The 18,739-nt window shown below is 36.2% G+C and overlaps 1 protein-coding gene across 2 annotated transcripts in view; it reads left to right on the top strand.

Moving 5' to 3' along the window:
• Window positions 1-18,739, top strand: part of RBL1 (RB transcriptional corepressor like 1) — a 66,888-nt gene that overhangs the window by 32,026 nt on the left and 16,123 nt on the right. The window contains exons 10-16 of one of the 2 annotated variants that reach the window (XM_072631504.1): window positions 2,771-2,883; window positions 3,029-3,132; window positions 3,999-4,136; window positions 7,099-7,263; window positions 11,250-11,373; window positions 13,966-14,223; window positions 17,874-18,091. In XM_072631504.1, the coding sequence (XP_072487605.1) occupies window positions 2,771-2,883; window positions 3,029-3,132; window positions 3,999-4,136; window positions 7,099-7,263; window positions 11,250-11,373; window positions 13,966-14,223; window positions 17,874-18,091 (1,120 nt within the window). The remainder of the gene's footprint in view (window positions 1-2,770; window positions 2,884-3,028; window positions 3,133-3,998; window positions 4,137-7,098; window positions 7,264-11,249; window positions 11,374-13,965; window positions 14,224-17,873; window positions 18,092-18,739) is intronic. The other variant, XM_072631505.1, reaches the window with a different exon arrangement.

Below are 18,739 nucleotides of genomic sequence, written 5' to 3'. Positions count from 1 at the left end.
AAGGAAATAGAAGAGAAACTGGCCAATGATTTTAAAAGTATGAAAAAAGAATTCTATGAAGAGAACAGCTCTTTAAAAAGGAAAATTGAACTAATGGAAAAGGAGGCACAAAATCTAACTGGGAAAATTGGACAAATGGAAAAGGAAGTACAAAAACTAACTGGAGAAAATAATTCTTTAAAAGGAATACTTGGACAGATGGAAAAAGAGATGCAAAAGTTAACTGAAGAAAACAATTTGATAAAAATTAGAATTGGGCAAGTAGAAACTAATGACTCTATGAGACATCAAGAATCAATCAAACAAAATCTAAAGAATGAAAGATAGAAGAAAATGTAAAATATCCAACTGGAAAAACAACTGACCTGGAAAATAGATTCAGGAGAGAAAATTTAAGAATTATTGGCCTACCAGAAAGCCATGATGAAAAAAAGAGTCTGGAGAATATCTTCTAAGAAATCATAAAGGAAAACTGCCCACAAGTGCTAGATCCAGAGGCAGCCAGAAAGAAACCATTCAGATATCGAGGAACTACAGTCAGGATCACACAGGACCTTGCAGCTTCTACATTAAAAGATCAAAGGAATTGGAATATAATGTTCCATAAGGCAAGGGAGCTGGAACTACATCCAAGAGTTGCTGGATGCCACATCCAGCAGTGTTCAGCATAACATTTCAGGTAAGGAGATGGGCATTCAATGAAATAAGGGATTTCCAGACTTTTCTGACAAAAAGGCCAGAACTCAATACAAAATTCAATCTTCAAATGCAGGTCTCAAGAGAGGCATAAAAAGGTAAACAGGGGAAAAGAAAAACTTGTTACTCAATTTGGGCAAACTGTTTACTTTGGTAATTAACAAAGTGATACTTGTTAATCTTGAGAATTGTACATCTGTTATGAAGTATAAAAGGGATATACATAGATGATGATAAAAATGTGATTCAAGCAATATAATAAAAATAACAATTCTACCTAAATTAATTTACTTATTTAGTGCCATACCAATGAAACTATCAGATAATTATTTTCTAGAGCTGGAAAAATAATATCAAAATTCATCTGGAAAAACAAAAGGTCCAGAATATCAAGGGGACTAATGAAAAGAAATGCTAGGGAAGGTAGCCTAGCCCTATCAGATCTCAAATTGTATTATAAAAGCAGCAATTATCAAAACCACTTGGTACTGGCTAAGAAACAGAAGGGTAGACAAGTGGAATAGGCTAGGTACTCAAGACACAGTAGGCAATGAATATAGCAATCTACTGTTTGATTAATCCAAGGACCCCAACTTCTGGGATAAGAGCTCATTGTTTGACAAAAATTGCTGGGAAAACTGGATAGCAGTGTGGCAGAAACTAGGCATAGACCAACGTGTGACACCATACATAAGAATAAAGTCCAAATGGGTACACAATCTAGGTATAAAGATTGCTACTATGGACAAATTCATGGAGCAAGTTATAGTGTATTTATCAGATTTATGGAGAAGGGAAGAATTTTTAACTAAAGAAGAGATAGAAAGCATTATGAAGTGCAAGATGGATAATTTTGATTACATTAAACTGAAAAGTTTTTGCATAACCAAACCCAATGCAACCAAGATTCAGAGGGATGCAGAAAATTGGGAAAGAATTTTTGCAGCTAGTGTCTGTGATAAAGGCCTCATTTCTAAAATATATAGAAAACCGTGTGAAATGTACAAAAATACAAGTCATTCCCCAATTGATAAATGGTCAAAGGACATGAATAGGAAGTTTTCAGAGGAAGAAATTAAAGGTGTCTATATTCATATGAAAAAATGCTCTAAATCACTATTGATTAGAGAAATGCAAATCAAAAACAACTCTGAGGTACCACATCACACCTATCAGATTGGCAAACATGACAGAACAGGAAGATGATAAATGTTGGAGAGGATGTAGGAGAGTTGGAACACTAATTCATTGTTGGTGGAGCTGTGAGCTCATCCAACCATTCTGGAGAGCAATTTGGAACTGTGCTGAAAGGGCTACAAAAATATGCATACCTTTTGACCCAGCAATACTGCTTCTAGGACCATATTCCAAGGAAATCATAAAAATGGGAAAGGGTTCCACATGTACAAAAATATTTATAGCAGCTCTCTTTGAGGTGGCCAAAAACTGGAAATCAAGGGGATGCCCATCAATTGGGGAATGGCTGAATAAATTATAGTATATGAATGTAATGGAATATTATTGTGCTATAAGAAATGATGAACAGGAAGGCTTCAGAGAGACCTGGAAAGACTTACCCGATCTGATGCTGAGTGAAAGGAGCAGAACCAGGAGAACTTTGTGCACAGCAACGACCACAGCGTGTGAGAGTTTTTTCTGGTAGACTTGTAACTTCATTGCAATGCAAGGACTTAAAAAATTCCCAGTGGTCTTTTAAGGCATAATGCCTTCTACATCCAGAGAAAGAACTATGGAATTGAATCACAGAATGCAGCAGATCATTTTTTTGTGTGTATTACATTTTGGTTTGTTATATGATTTCTTCCATTCATTTTAATTCTTCTACACAGCATGACTATAGTGAAAATGTATTTAATAGGAATGTATGCATAGAACCTATACAAAATTGTATGCTTTCTCGAGGAGGGAGTGGGAAGGTAGCAGGGAGGGAAGGGGAAAAAATAATGTGTTTTATTTTACATAGCTAAGTTTACAGCACAGTACAGAACTTCAGCCACCAAATGATATAACATCATTTCTTTCAATATTAGTTTACTCATGTTATATTTTATAGGTCTTGTGTACGTAATCCTATGGAAAACATCATGAACATAGTGAAAAGTATAGGAGAATGTTTTTGTCAGCACTATACTCAGTCGACAGATGATCAACCAGGATCTCACATAGGTAAGAAATGCAAAGTCATTTAACACAACACTGCAAAGGACTACATCTTGTCTGCAAAAGAATGGATGTTATAACCAATTGCCTCTCCTGGATACTTATTAACTATTGATTTTTATTAGCATGTACTCTTTTGTTTCTATTGTAGATTTTGCTATAAATCGATTAAAATTGGCAGAGATCTTATACTATAAAATATTAGAGACCATAATGGTTCAGGAAACACGACGACTTCATGGAATGGACATGTCTGTAAGTAGATTAACATTTTATTCATTAAACACAAAGCATTTCAAGAATTCAAGAACAACCAAAGAGAACAGATTTGTCATTTTTCTCTCCATCCCCATCCTCAGTTCTCCAGCATAAATTCTTGAAATGATTAGATATTCTCTTTCATACTCTAACAAATAGTACAAGTAAGAAGAGTAGGGTCAGGTCAACAAGGAGGGAGCCACAATTAGTGATGTAGAAGAAAATGTTAAGGACTTGTGGGGAGAAAGGACCATAAAGGAGAAGGTTCCTTTGTCCTTTAATTCAAAAATACTTTTTAAAAACGCAGCAATTTTATATTACCTAGGAGGGCATGCCATTAGTTATGTGCATATCGCTGTACTTTTATGATAGCTTTATATCTATAAATTCATTCTGATATCAATGACACTTCCAAAAAAGCAAGCTCTAGGGTATCTTTTATGATCACTACCGTTATAACTACCACTGTTTCTTAACATTCCCATGTGCCTTACACCACCTATAGCAAAGTGTAGTAGCTAGTGTTCATTGTGATGATGATGAAGCTATGCCATACAGTTGTATTATAAGGCTTTCCTTTTTCTGAATTTTGATGTTTCATTGACAACTGAGGTGCCTTCGTGGAATTAAATTAGATACTAATCTAGTAACTTTTAGGCTATTCGTAAACTTTCATATTCATTAACTTTCATTCATATGTAACATTTTACATTCATAAACTTTCATATTCATTGTTTTAGCATATCAATATAATTTAGATACATTCTTTTTTAATTTCTATAACTTTACTATGATTAATGTCTATAACCTTAATTTCAAAAAATGAAGGCATTAAGGTTAACTAAACTAACTTTTTTTTAAAGGTTCTTTTGGAACAGGATATATTTCATCGTTCTTTAATGGCTTGCTGTTTGGAGATTGTTCTGTTTGCATATAGTTCACCTCGTAGTTTTCCCTGGATCATTGAAGTTCTTGATCTAAGTCCCTTTTACTTTTACAAGGTGAGATGAAAACAATTTCTAGTCATGGAATATCTGGCATTATTTCCATACACTCTAATTATTTTGGTGCTGAGAATAGGTTCCATGTTGATTTCCAGAAAATATTTCCATTACTGACCTAGAAGCTTAAACCTAGGGAGTCCTGTGGTTGGCCAGAGCCCCAGAGGTAGTGTAAGTTTCTGAGCTGGGTTAGGTCTCTGGGCTGTAAGTCTAAACCCACTACTCTTGTCACTAGATTATAGCCTCCTCTCTCATAGATGAGTAAACTCATTAGGGATACATAGACACACACACACACACACACATATGTGCATATACATACATGCATATGCATGTGTATATAATTGATCTCTTACCAACATTTTCAGGAAATTTGTATGCATGAAGATCTGGGTTTTTTAAGTGAAATTTTCAACTTTATACAAATTGAATCTTAGTATTGCCTTAAAGTTCTTACATAAATACAATTGAAATTATCTTGATGCTTGGCATATACGATGCTTGGCATATATTTAGACTTTATAGAATTATAATTTGAATGGAAGGCTAAAGCTCACTTCTCTCAAGTCCTGTTAGATTAGAAAAAATATACACTTTTGTAGGTGGCAAGGTGGGGATTGGGGACAAATAGCAGAAGGGCCAAGTATCAGTGAACTATTCAAAACTGTGCTAAAAAACTTAGTGTGATAGTCTTATTTGTAGAATATGATACAGTATAATAGTGTACTTTGACAAAGTGCTTTGATATAGTACTTACCCATCTACTATAAGGAATAAAATATACTCAGTAGCTCTAGAATTCCTTTTTTTCACTAATGGCATTGATTAATGAAACTATAATGCCTGAATATCATCTTTCTCAGGGTTTGAGCTGCTTCAAACTTATTGGCTTATTATTGGCAGGATCAGGCTTTTTGCTACTAAAACAAATTTTATTAATTTATTAATAAAATATAAAAATTGTTACTATATACTCCATCATTTTCACCATCCAAAAACGGTATTACTGGCCAATATCCACACTTTGGTATTACTACTACATGATTTTGGGGGTTATTGACCTTAAATTAATGTTTTCTCATCAATGCTGTTTTCCAGCTAATAGTAGAACATGTTTTTAGATTTCACCCTCCCAAATTGTTCCAAGTTAAAATGATAGAAAATAATTTTTCATTGGGATTTTTTCTGTTTATGAATTGTTCACTGAGTATAATTAGATTGACTTTTTTTTCCGATGGAAATCTAATTTGCTAAGCAGCAATTTTTTCGAGGCCCAGGGGAAGATTAATGTATATGCCAGTGTGATGTTATCTTTTTCCTTTGGACTGAGTTTGGGTAATGCCTAATTAGATATTTAGGAGGGTCTGTAACAATATTGGTGTAGATATTCCATCCATATATTATTATGACATATACCCCTCTGCTGATAACTCCTCTGCTATTCCATTTCATAAATCTCTGTGACCAAAAGAAGAAATGTCAAACCTGAGGAATGACAAATTATATGTCATGTGACATTTATGGAAACAAGTTTTGATTTAAATACACTGCAACAGTAATAACTAATTTTATCAAAAAAGTAAAATTCCTTTTAAATACTCTATTTACTGTTATTTCTGTGGAGTAGCTTCGTGGAGAGGTAGTTGGAAGAACATCGATTGGGATGGGAATCATGATGTGTTCCAAAAGAAAGAACAGAGTCCCTGGAGTTGCAGTCTGGATTCATCACTGCTTCTGCTAGGTAGCTTTGGACAAATCACTTAGCCTCTCTGGGCCTTAGTTTACCCATCTGTAAAATGAAAGGGTAGAGAACAACATATAAAAAGACTACAGTTATGTAAATGAGAATAATACCACAAAACATCTCAGCTCTGGCTGATTGTAATACCAAGACCTGGGAGAACAGAGGAAGAAATAAACTTCCCTCTTCTCCATAGGGAGAAGGGGGCAGAATATTGGCTACGCTTTCAGATGCAAGTTCTGCTGTCTGTTGACTTTGCTTAATTGTTTTTCTTTGAAGGACAGCAGTGGGGTGGGAGGGTACAGATTTATTTACTGGAGAGGTTATGTCAGGAAATGACAATGGTGTAAAAAGAAAAAATAATATTAAAACTTTATGAGAAAGTTGACTTTACTAAGGTCTTTTTTGCCCCTAGATCCTTGATCATCTTACCCGTGTTCTACTTTATAACACTGCACAAATCCATTTAAATCATGGAAAATACAAGTTTTCCATGTATAAAATGAGGATGTTTTGAAGATTAGTGAGAAAATATGTGGAAATGTTTTGATTTCTTCAAAGAAAAAATATTTTGTAAAAGTTTTCTTTTTTTAAATAAGTGGCAAAAGTATGGTTTGTAGTAAAATAGCTTATACTTATAAAACACTTTTTATTATATAAAGCATTTTTCTCTCAACCAGAGTGAGGTGGATTGTGCAAGCATTATGTTCATTTTAGGGAATGAGAAAACAGTCAGCTGTTCAAAATCACGCAATTAATGGTAGAGCTGGGATTGAAATGTCAGTCTCCTGAGGATCTGTTATTTCACCTTTGGCATGCTGCCTGTAGAAGAAACTTATTCTTTGTGATGTGTCATAAAGTTAATGGCAAAGACTATAATACACCCAAACTCAGTCCAGCACCATAATAGTTATTATTATAACCATAATAATTATTAAAGCACTTATATAGAACTTTAAGGTTTGCTAAATGCTTAACAAATATTTATTTTAACTTCACAATGAACCTGGGAGAAAGGTGCTGTTATCATCCCCATTTTACAGATGAGAAAAATGAGGCAGAAAGAAATTAAATGACTTGTCCCGAGTCATACAGCCAGGAAAAATGAGAGGCTGCATTTCAGCATAGACCTTCCTGACTTCAGGTCTAGTGCTTTCATCAGCTGTGCCGTCCCTGGGGCTATGTTTTCCTTCTCTAAACATGTAATACCTTTCTTTCTAGGTCATTGAAGTATTGATTCGATCAGAGGAAGGACTATCACGAGATACAGTAAAGCACCTTAATAGCATTGAAGAGCAAATTCTAGAAAGCTTAGCATGGAGCAGTGATTCTGCATTGTGGGATGCTCTCCACGTTTCTGAGAACAAAGTGCCTACCTGTGAAGAGGTGAGTTTGGGCAAGGCTGGGTAATACTACATGTTTGTGTTTTTACCTGTTCAAACACTATCCATTCTAAAGCTGAAATTAATATTAATAATAATAATCTCTAGCATTTATATAGTACTTTAAGGTTTGAGTAGTGCTTTACAAAAATTGTCTTATTTTATTTTTTTGTTTCTCTAATTTGTTATTTATTTTTACATTCTTTTCTTTTTAACTTTTGAGTTCCAAATTCTGTCCCTCCCTTCCATCCATGGCCCTCACCTACAGAGAAGGCATGTAAAATATCAGTGATACATGTGAAATCATGCAAAACGTATTTCCACATTAGCCATATTATCACAAAAAAAGCAAAACAATAAAGAGAAAATTATACTTCAATTTGCTTACTTACATTTCAGAGTTCATCAGTTCTCTCTTGGGAGGTAGATAGCATTTTTTCGTCATGATTCCTTTGGAACTGTCTTGGGTCATTGGATTGATCAGAATAGCCAAGTCTTACACATTTGGTCATCATTACAACATTGCTCTTACTGTGCACAATGATCTCCTAGTTCTTCTCACTTCACTTTGTGTTAGTTTATATAGGTCTTGCCATGTTTTTTTTAAATCACTCCCCTTGTCTTTTTCTTATAGCACAATGGTACTTCATCATAATCATGTGCCACAGCTTGTTCAGTCATTCTCCAATTAGTGGGCATCTCTTCAATTTCCAAAAAGAGCTGCTATTAATATTTTTGTGCATATAGGTCTTTTTCATTTTTCTTTGATCTTTGTGAGGCACAAACCTAGTAGTGGTAATATAAAGGCTCCAACTTTAACCCTAACCCTAATCCTTTGGGTATAGTTCCACATTGTTCCGAATGGTTGGACAATTCACAACTCGACCAACAGTGCGTTAGAGTTCCAATTTTTCCACATCCTCTCCAGCATTTTTCATTTTTCTTTTCTGTCATGGTAGCCAGTCTGATAGGTGTGAGGTGGTATCTCAGACTTGTTTTAATTTGCATTTCTCTAATCAATAGTGATTTTAGAGCATTTTTTTATATGACTTGATAGCTTTGATTTTTTTCTTTTGAAAACTGCCTGTTCATATCCTTTGGCCATTTATCAATTGGGAAATAGCACTTATTTTACAAACTTAGCTTAGTGTCCTATATATTTGAGAAAATGAGGCCTTTATAAAAGAAACTTGCTGCAGAATTATTTTCCCGTTTCCTGTTTTCCTTCGAATTTTGACTGTATTGGTTTTGTGTGCAAAAACTTTTCAATTTTATGTGACTGGCTCCCTGCTCTCCAGCAGGCACAAACACAAGTGTTCCTCTTTGCCCTGGAACTGTGACCAAGAACTCTTTATGGGCAAGAGTTCCCATTCAGTGCCAGCTGCACCCAGTGCCAACAAAGGGTCCGTTGTTATCTCTCCAACGTCCTTACCATCTTTTTGCTGAGAGCTCTTGAAGCTGCTGCTGCAACCTTCACATGTGCTCTGGGCCAGCTTGCATTCTGATGTCACAGACTTCTCCTACCGACAACCTAAGCTTTCTTAGGCTGGGAAAATTTCTCACTCTGACCTTTTGTTTGGCTCTTCTGCTCCAGAAGTTGGTTTGAGGCATTGTTTTAAAGTTGCTTAGAGAGGAATGCCAGGAGAATTCAACTGAATTGCTATCTTTACTCTGCTGTCTTGTAATCTAAATATTTCAATTTGTCCTCACAACAATCCTGAGAGCTTGGTCCTGTTATTATCACCAATTTATAGAGGAAGAAACTGAAGCAGAGAGAGGTTTAGTGTTTTGCCCAGGGTCACACAATAAATAAATGTCTGAGTTTGGATTTGAACTCAGGTTTCCTGACTCTAGATTTAGTGCTTCATCCACCCAGCTGCCTCAATGCTTTCCCTGGAAAGAATCAGCAAGGAGTAGATAGAGGGCTGGGCCCAAAGTCAGAAAGACCTGAGTTCAAATCCTGCCTCAGATACTTCTTAGTTGTATGATCCTAGGCAAGTCACTTAACCTCTGTCTGCTTCAGTTTCCTTAATTGTAAATGGGAATAATAATAGCTCCTCACAGGGTTGTTGTGAGAATCAAGTGAAATAGTACCTGTTAAGTACTTAGCACAGTGCCTGGCCCAGAGTTGATGCTTAATAAATGCTTATTCCCTCCCATTCTTCCTTGAAGTCTTACTTGATTTTAGCTTCTCCCTTTCCTTTCCTCCCACCCTCAGACCTAGTAGGGCCTTTGTTTACACCTCTCTCTATGTAGTCGTCATGTCTGATAGTACATTATGGATAGTTGCCTGGGTGTCCTATGCCTCTCCTGGATGGGGGGCTGTCTCATTTAGTTTTGTGCCTCTCCATGCCTCAAAGCAAGCACTCGATTTATAATTTTGTCTTGTTAGACTTCGGTGCCTTAGGGGATCCAGGACCTCATCCTGTGAAATTCCTATCGATGTCTTTCTGTGATTCTGCACAATTTGCTGGAGGCCTTCCTCCTCGTGTGAAATATAATGAATCCCAGCGCAACATTGTCAATAAGATCAGCCCATCTCCTTTCCCATCTTTTCCAACACTCCCAGTATGTGAGTCTTCATTCATAATTTGCTGCACATTCCTTATGCCTTTTCTGCATTTTCCCATTGCTTTGTGGGCCACATGCAGTTCTGGTTCTTTAAATATCATTGTGTCCCGCATTTCACAGCCATATTCAAAAGGGTAAGATCAGTGTGAAAACACAAGTTCCCACAGTGTGCTGCAGCTTAGGGTTTTTGAAAACTCTGCAGTTTTCCAAAAGTAATCGAGCTCATGAGGAGGTGCCATGGAGAGAGCCCTGACCTGGGGTCAGGAGGACCTGAATTCAAATATGGCTTCAGACACTTACCATGTCTTATATGACCCTGGGCAAGTCACTCAACCTCTACCTCAGTTTTCTCATGTCTAAAATGGTAATCATAACAGCACTTACCCCACAGGGTTGTGAGGATCAAATGAGATAATACCACCTGGGACATAGTAGGCACTTAATAAATGCTCTTTCCTTTCCCTCCCATTCAGTTCTGTTTTCAGCAAATTTTGCATCTATATTGTTTGTCCAAGGGAGAGATATACTAGTGGACTAATTCACTGGGGTATCTATCCAACTGAAGGAATAGCAGTTTACTTATAAACTTCATAAATACTGTTTTTATTATACATACCATATGGTCATTGCAGAGTACACATTTTGTAGTTATTTTATGACTAGGGACACTTAATAGTGAATTTCTTTTTTTTCTTTTATTTATAATTATTTTGTTTTCAGTTTTCTACTATCACTTCCATATATCTTAGATTTTTCCCCTGTCCCTCACCCCTTTCCCCCTCCCTGAGATGGCATGCAATCTTATATAGGTTCTACACATATATTCTTATTAAATACATTTTCACCTTAGTCATGTTGCATAGAAGAATTAAAATGAATGGGAGAAACTATAAAACAAAACATAACACAAGAGAAAATGGTCTGCTTCATTCTGTGATCCCGTTCCATAGTTCTTTCTCTGGATGTGGAAGGCATTTTGCCTCAACAGTCCATTGGGAATTTTTTAGGTCCTTGCATTGCTGTGAAGGACTAAGTCTGCCCGAAAAATTCCTCACATGCTGTGGTTGTTTAATAACTCATTTCTTCTTTATGATATTCCTTTTTCTTTCCCCTCCTTTTATTTTTATTTTGCTTTTTATTGAATTCCATCTATTTCCATTATCCACTTTGAGAATTTCCTCTAACGTTTGCTTGACCACTTGTTCCAAGTTTGGAAGCAACTTTTCTTCAAAATCTCCCATGTTTCAAGATCTTTGTCCTAGACATAGATTCTGGCCAGTTTTCAGAATTCCTTAGCATACTCAAAGAGGAAGGCTTAGAGAAAATGGAAAGGATTCAAGGAAAAAATAATTATTTGAGGGAGTAATGCTTGCCTCTTAGAATTTATCTAAAGCAGATTTTTGTTTTGGGTTTTTACAGGTCATATTTCCTAATAACTTAGAGATGGGAAATGTTCAAGGTCATCTCCCAATGATGCCATTGTCTCCCATAGTGCACCCTCGTGTGAAAGAAGTTCGGACTGACAGTGGAAATCTTCGACGGGGTAGGTTCAAGGTGTTATGTTTTGAGGTTAAATGATAATGAAAAGGAAACTAAGAAAGCTTTTTTCAGTGTTCAAGTTGTAGATTCTACTAAATCATTAAAAAATATGCACGTATTAGGAATTTAAATAAAGAATTTGAATAAAGACTTGTGACATTTTCTTACTATACAGGAAAAGTTGATAATACCAAACATTTCATTGTATGATGTATATCTTGCTTTTCTGACTTAGAGGTTTGATTCAGTCCCTTGTATGGAAATAATTTTATGGCTGAATTTGTACCTTTTCTTGCTCAATTAATAAAAATTTCATTTTAGCTCTAAATATTCCTTAAAAGCATAAATAGTCAGGCAATCCTGTGGGCATACCTTCATCCATATAAGAATAGAATAAAACTCTCTAACCATAAATAATTTTTAAATGGAAAGTTAACTAGAAAATTCTATTTTTCTAAGTCCATCAATATTACTTTCTTAATCTTTAAGAATTCTTAAAAATTATAAATATATCATTTTGTTACAAGGAAACGGTGAATCTTTCAGTTTTGTTTTCTCTTTTATTGTTTATACTTCACTAATGGGATTTTGAAAACTGTATTTTCATTTCAGTTGTGTCAAATGATTTAGCAAATAAACAGTTGCAATGCACTGATGATTCTTATCTCTGTAATTTTGAGGCTGTGCAGATGGCCACTTTACCAGCCCAAGACACTTACAGATTCAAATGGTCAGCTACTTTGCAGACACCTGGCTTCTAGTTAGGCAGCTTCTGCTAATAGCCTCCTTCTGGGTGCCGCTGCAGCAGCAGGGACTCACAGAGTGATGGTCCTTGCCTGTCTCCAGATTTCACAACTGAGCCCACAGTTGTGGTTTGGCTATAAATAGTGCAGTGTTATGGGTGTCATTCATACGTCTTAACAGCTTCAGTTTGGATGTATCAGAGGGCCTTATGGGAATGCAGGGAACTTGAGTAGGAATTGCTTCCATCCTCCAAATCCTACAGAAGTAAATTTACAGGTGCAGGGAATCAACTAGAAAGTGTGGACCAACGTAAATTCATACTGTTTCTCAGTCCCAGAATTGAGTGGTACTCCAAGGAGCTGTCAGATCTGTTGAGACAATTTTTATAATATTCTAGCTAAAGTTATATAACAAATTTTTCCTGTACAATTGTTGTTCCCCTCCACTCCCCTCAGCTTCTCACTAGTAGATATATAAATAAGGAGTGACACATAATTCCTTTAGGCATGTATGCGTATGCCTTTTTTTTACATGTCACAGACTATTCTTCTTTACTAATACTGCCCATGAATTGCCCTTTCCACTTCCCCAAACTCCTGCTCAAATGATTGTGCATGTCCTCTAGTCACTCATACTTTACCTTTCTTCTGCTCTTTGGAGAGGTCTTCTATATTCCAATATCAAATGAAACCACCATACCTTCAGGAAAAAAGACCAGGGTGACTGAATACTTCAGTCATAGCTCCGTTAGTCCACCTTGTGAGTTATAACAGGGGTTTTCCTAACTCACAATAGTTAGGAGCTTCCTTCAGAATTCAGTTCAAGGATCATCTCCTATATTAAGCCTTTCCGGATCTCCTCAACTGTTAGTGCCTTCCCCACTGAAACTGCCCTATATTTACTTTGTTTTTACTTAAATATATGTAACTTATTTCTCTTAATAGATTCCAAGGTACTTGAGAAAAGGAACTCTTTCATTTTTGACTTCGTTATCACCAATGCTGGGTATATAGTTGGCTTAATAGTTTCTTGTTGATTGGTTGATTGACCTCAGAAGTGGGTAGTGTTAAGTGTCAGTGTTAAGTTAGTGTTGAACTTGTCCTTTTGAGTTGTCCTGTGTTCCAGAAACACTGGACTCAGAGTATGCAAGAGGCCTTGAACATGTCAAGGATGAAGCTGCCCTTCACCCTACCCTAAGCTGACATAATCTGTTGTTTGCACCCCAAGCTGGACTCCCTGTGTGCCCTTGGGAGTTAAGACAGGAACCAGTCAGTCTGCACTAGACTGAGAAACTGCTTGCGCATTCAGGACCATCATATCTTCATAGTAGCAGTCCCAAAGGGAAAAGAATGCTGCTTTTGCCACCATAATTATTCATGATTTCTTCTCCCCTGCCACTCCCATTTAGGTGGAGATTTCTGTTTCTCCTGCTGCCTTTGTTGCAATTTCATAAATATGCATACTTTTGTTTGGATTGTGAATTCTTTACACATGCTCAGAGTTCCACACACATCTTCATTTCTCTTGTAATAAACCTAGCTTTTTCACCTAAGTTTTGTGAAGTTGTGATTGCCTGTTGATGATAAGAAAGGCTTAAACTAAGTTCAGACTAACCCTTTTCTTTCTTTGATTTTCCTTTCCTAGTAATTGTCAGGAAAGATGGAGAGAGTAAACATCAGAGTATCTCTTTGACCCAATTGTCATTGTATCCTACTGTCCCTATGCTCCCTATGCTTCATGACTCTTCCCCATAAATGGATAATTACTCAAGGAAACAGTCAGGGACACTCTGTATGGAGTATTCGAATATCTCAAACTGTTTCACATTTATTTGTTTTTTCTGTATATGTAGATATGCAGCCATTATCTCCAATATCTGTTCATGAGCGCTACAGTTCTCCTACTGCAGGAAGTGCTAAGAGAAGACTTTTTGGAGAGGATACTTCCTCAAAAATGTTTGTAGACAAAACCGCAACAGAAGGAACCAAGTTGAAAACTGCTTCATCTTCAAGCATTATTGCTGAAAACGTATCTGTTTTACCTGGGCAGAATCTTCTAACTATGGCACCAGCTGTAATAACAGGACAAAAAGTTACAACTCCATTGCACGGTAAAAGCATTTTTAAATTTACCTTACTTTGAATTAAGAATATGAGAAATTACTCACTAAGTCAGAGGTGATCCATTCAGCCTTGTACAGTGCCTGTCAATAGTATCAAAAATACATTGGGAAAGCCCATTATTGACTGTGTGACCTCAAATAGGTTATTTCACTTTCTACTCCTTGGTTTTCTTGAAAAAGATGAGGGAGGGTTGTATTTAATGGCTTCTAGAGCCCTTTCCAACTGTATTGTGTATGATACTCTAAATTGGTATCCTAAATTGAAACATACTAATATTGTTAAATTTATTCTCTTGAATGTCTCCAAGGTTTTTGGACCTGGAAAGGACCTTGGAGATTCTTTATTTTACAAAAAAGGAGGCAGAGGTCTGGTGAGATTATTGGTAGACTTACCAGAGCCATATAGGTGGTGAAGAGCAGAACTTGGATAGATCCCAGGTCATCAGACTCCAGAGCAAATATCCCTCCCACAGTTAAGTAGCATGTATTAGCTGGCTTTCCACTAGGGGAAAAAGTAGATTGTGAAAAAATGTGTTTTATCTTCTATGATATCAACCCCAAAAGATTCTATTAATTTGCTTCTTATTGTGTAAAGCTGAGTTCCTTATTTCCTATTTGAACTCCTTAAGTAGTCTTTGCAAAACATTTCATCAAGATTTTTAGTTTATTATATTTTAGTAACTATATACAGTGTGTGCACACACACATAGTATACTCAGCACTTTAACCTATTTTATCAAGAAATAAAAAACAAGAGGAAAAAAGTATTCTTTTTAACTGTATCCATAAAATTCTCCAGGCAAGAGATTCTAGGGAATGAGAGGAGTATCAGGAATCAGAATCTAGAGCCCTTATTTTTTCACTCCCACCCTTCCATTGGGCAAATATGTTTTCCATAGCCACATCAAGAGAATGCCCATAGTCATCATAGCTTGATCTTGTTCATCTTGGGGTCATTGGTACCCTAGTGAGCATCCATGGACCTCATTCAGCTTGAAGATGGAAGCATCACTTTTGTTATCAAGCCTAAAAAGAAAAATGTTATGAAAAATTGTTAAGCAGTCTTGTGTTTCTCAAGCCTAAAAACAATGTTAAATATAGATTACCTTTATTCATGGTCTAAGAGACCAAGTGGCTCATAGATTGGTACTTATTTAGTTTAGGAACTGTCAAGTTCATATAGTTTAGTAGAGGGTAAAATCTAGGTGGTGCTGGAATTATTATAGAAGCAAACCTTGGCTCCCAAGAGAAAAGGAGCAAAATAAATGAACTAAAAGGCTTAGCTTGCATCCAGGTGTCTCACATGATTTTGCTGGCACAGCAAACAGCTTGCCAGAAGGCAGAATTTGTGCTAATTTTTAAAGAGTGAATGAATGCATGAAAAATGTTTGTAAAATGTATGAAGAACATCTGAAAATAACCCAACACCTTTCCATCACATTTAAAATCTTTTAGTTCTTTGATTTCATTGAAGATAGCTGCCTTATTTATTAAACCATCACTAAGATAGACTAGCTCTACCTCAAAGATTTATGGGCAGCTAGTTGGAACAGTAGATGAGTGCCAGGTCTAGAGTCACTAAGACCTGAGTTCAAAACTTGTCTCACACTTACTGGCTATGTGACCGTGGGCAAATTACTTAACCCTGTTTGCCTTAGTTTCCTTATCTGTAAAATGAGCTGGAGAAAAAGATGGCAAACTACTTAAGTATTTTTGCCAAGAAAACCCCAAATGGGGTCATGAAGAGTCAGAAACAGTTGAAATAACTGAACAACACTACCACAAAGATTGGGTCAGTGAGAAGGTCTGTCTAAGGGCGCAATAGGCAAGAAAGTCATTGAGGTGGCAGCATTTGAGGATTGGGGGAGGGCTTGGTGACCAGGCACATAGAGCATGGAGGAGTGGAAACCCTGCATTAGCATAGTCCTTTTTTCATTTTGTTCCAGTCTAGTCATTGCTGAATGTCTTAGAGCTTTTTGTCTTATTTGAGCTGAAGCTCTTGTCCCCTGATTTTTTCTCTCAAGTCCCTTTCCTTCATTGCTTTTTTTCTTTTTCTTTATTAGCTTAAAAATACAGACTTCATGATTTAGCTGAAGGGTTTCTCTTTGGTCAGTTAACTCTTGTTTCGAGTTCCTCAAATTCATATTTGTTTTACAGCATTCCCTCTATACATCTTTTTGATGAGGTGGATGCAGAGGCCTAAAAGAGAATAAACATTCATTTGAATGTTCTGAAGTTTTTTGCTTTTTAAAACAAAGTAATTAAGCAATTCCAAGTTGTTTCTAATACCACAGGTGTTCACATAAGGTCATGTTAATCTTTTCCCAAATGAGTCAGGGGTCCCTTCTCTCTGGCTCCTACATTTTTCATTGGCATACTGAATATATTGCAACAAATGATCTGTAAGTTACCTTTCAGTTTGTTAACAGTCAGTGTTTTCAGGAAGGAGAAGAATTATTCATCAGTCATCATTTGGGCTGTGCTTTTTCCCTTTTGTTTCTTGGCATGGCATCCATGTGTATGCTTATTTTGGGATTTTGTGATAATGGCATAATTCTTGAAACACTTGCAGTAACACTTACTGGACCCCAGAAGCATCTTGAATTTACAATAACTTTTTGAATTTTGTGTGATTCAGAGGCTCTGTTTTCTCTTGGTTAGTACTTAACCCATCCTCCTTATCCACCACCTCCATCTATCTGCATTTGGATATCATGCATAATACATGCTCTTTGACAGAGATGTCATACATATAGCCTGTAACACTCTCAAGTGTGACTCAAATCAAATTAAAATGTACTTGGGAAACATTTAACAAAAAAATAACAATAAAACATAGAAAACATTACATTTTAAAACTAATACGTGGCCTGCTGGGATCCTTATACATGGATTAGTAGACCTTTGTTTTTATTTAAATTTGACATTACTGCTTTTCAGAACTGATACTTAATAGTAGACATTTTTAAGCCCACAGCTTTAACTTGATCTGTTATTGTCATTAATCTTTGTGTGTGTGTGTGTGTGTGTGTGTGTGTGTGTGTGTGTGTTTCCTAAATAACTAAATGATCTAGGTAGATCAAAACTCCAGAATAATTTATATTCTCTGCCACCTTTTCCATAAGTTTTTTGTAAAGTAGGTAATGCCACTGATATTCCTTGGAATATATATTCAAATTGGTATTATCCCATTGGGCAAATGAAAGCAGTCTTTTTTATCTTATAATGAAAATGGGATGAACTGTTTCAGGAGATATTTAGATGGAGCTTAGATAATCACTTTTTGGAGATCTTATAGAAATGATTAATTCTTTAGGGGAGGGGACTAGATGATCTCTCAAGGTCCCTTCCATCTTGATAATTCTGTGAAGACAGCACTGTGCTCTTCACTATCTCTGCAGGCCTCAAGTTTGTCAAACTAATCCAGTAAGTAACATGGTGTGATAGAAGGAGCACTGGAATGATAATCTGAAAATTTTTTGCAGAATGATTGTTAACTTGTTTTGTGGCTTTGCCACTAATTAGCTATGTGACACCGGGTAAGTCACTTAATTTTCCTTATATCATTTTCCATGTATGTATGTTACTACATATACAGTTTAGTTCCAAAATTAAGAACTTGTCCTTTTGTTTTCCAGGTGTTGCCACTGATACAGGAGGGATCTCAGTAATACCTGTGCCAGTGAATGCAAATGAGCAGTCTAGCGTGGAGAGCCCTGTACAAATACCAATTACTGCTCAGTCATTAAATGGTTCTTCCCCAAAACAGTCCCATGCAACAAAAGCTCTAGAAATGCATCAGGCTGGAGTAAGCCGACCAAAAAGAACTGGATCCCTAGCACTATTTTATAGGAAGGTAAATGTTTCCATTTTGAGAATACATAGAATTCTTCTAGCCATTCAAAAGAGATAACAAGTATGGCATGTCAAAAACAGAGTCCTAATGAATCATCCATGGTTCAGCCTCTGAAACTGTTAAGCAATCATTTCCTTAATTGACTTCTTTTGGTCTATTATTGTTACTTAAAATTGAAAGGCTGCTTTTATCATCTATATTAAGCAGCTTATATAGGTTTTTAGCCAAACAGGGTATTTTTTGTATAGGATTCTAGAGCTGAAGGGGACTCCCAGGGTGCCATTTTCCTTTGACCACCTATTTCAGTGCTTAATAATGACAACTCTTACAAATTCCTTTTATAGTTATTCTCAGTGCAAATTTCAATTTAATTCTTATAGTTTACTGCACTGTAAGTTAGGAGCAGCTGATAAGCATCTTCGTCATTTAAAGAGTATTGTCTTCAGCTTCTCCATATCAGATAAACCCAAGTTCTTTTAAATCTTCCCAAAGCTATAACATTTTCCTCAGCCTTTTTTAAAAATGTGTTCTTTTATGGGTTGTTATTGTTCTGTATGTGGGACCACCCAAACCCGACACAGTGCTTGGACTCGTTAGTCCTGGGTGTAGGATGAGCAAATTACCTTCTATATATTAAACTCATGTCAT

Source organism: Notamacropus eugenii, chromosome 1 (genome assembly GCF_028372415.1).
Source record: "Notamacropus eugenii isolate mMacEug1 chromosome 1, mMacEug1.pri_v2, whole genome shotgun sequence".
Taxonomy (NCBI): Eukaryota; Metazoa; Chordata; class Mammalia; order Diprotodontia; family Macropodidae; genus Notamacropus; species Notamacropus eugenii.
The sequence above is the reverse complement of the archived record's forward strand: the minus strand, read 5'-3'. Positions and strand labels throughout refer to the sequence as shown.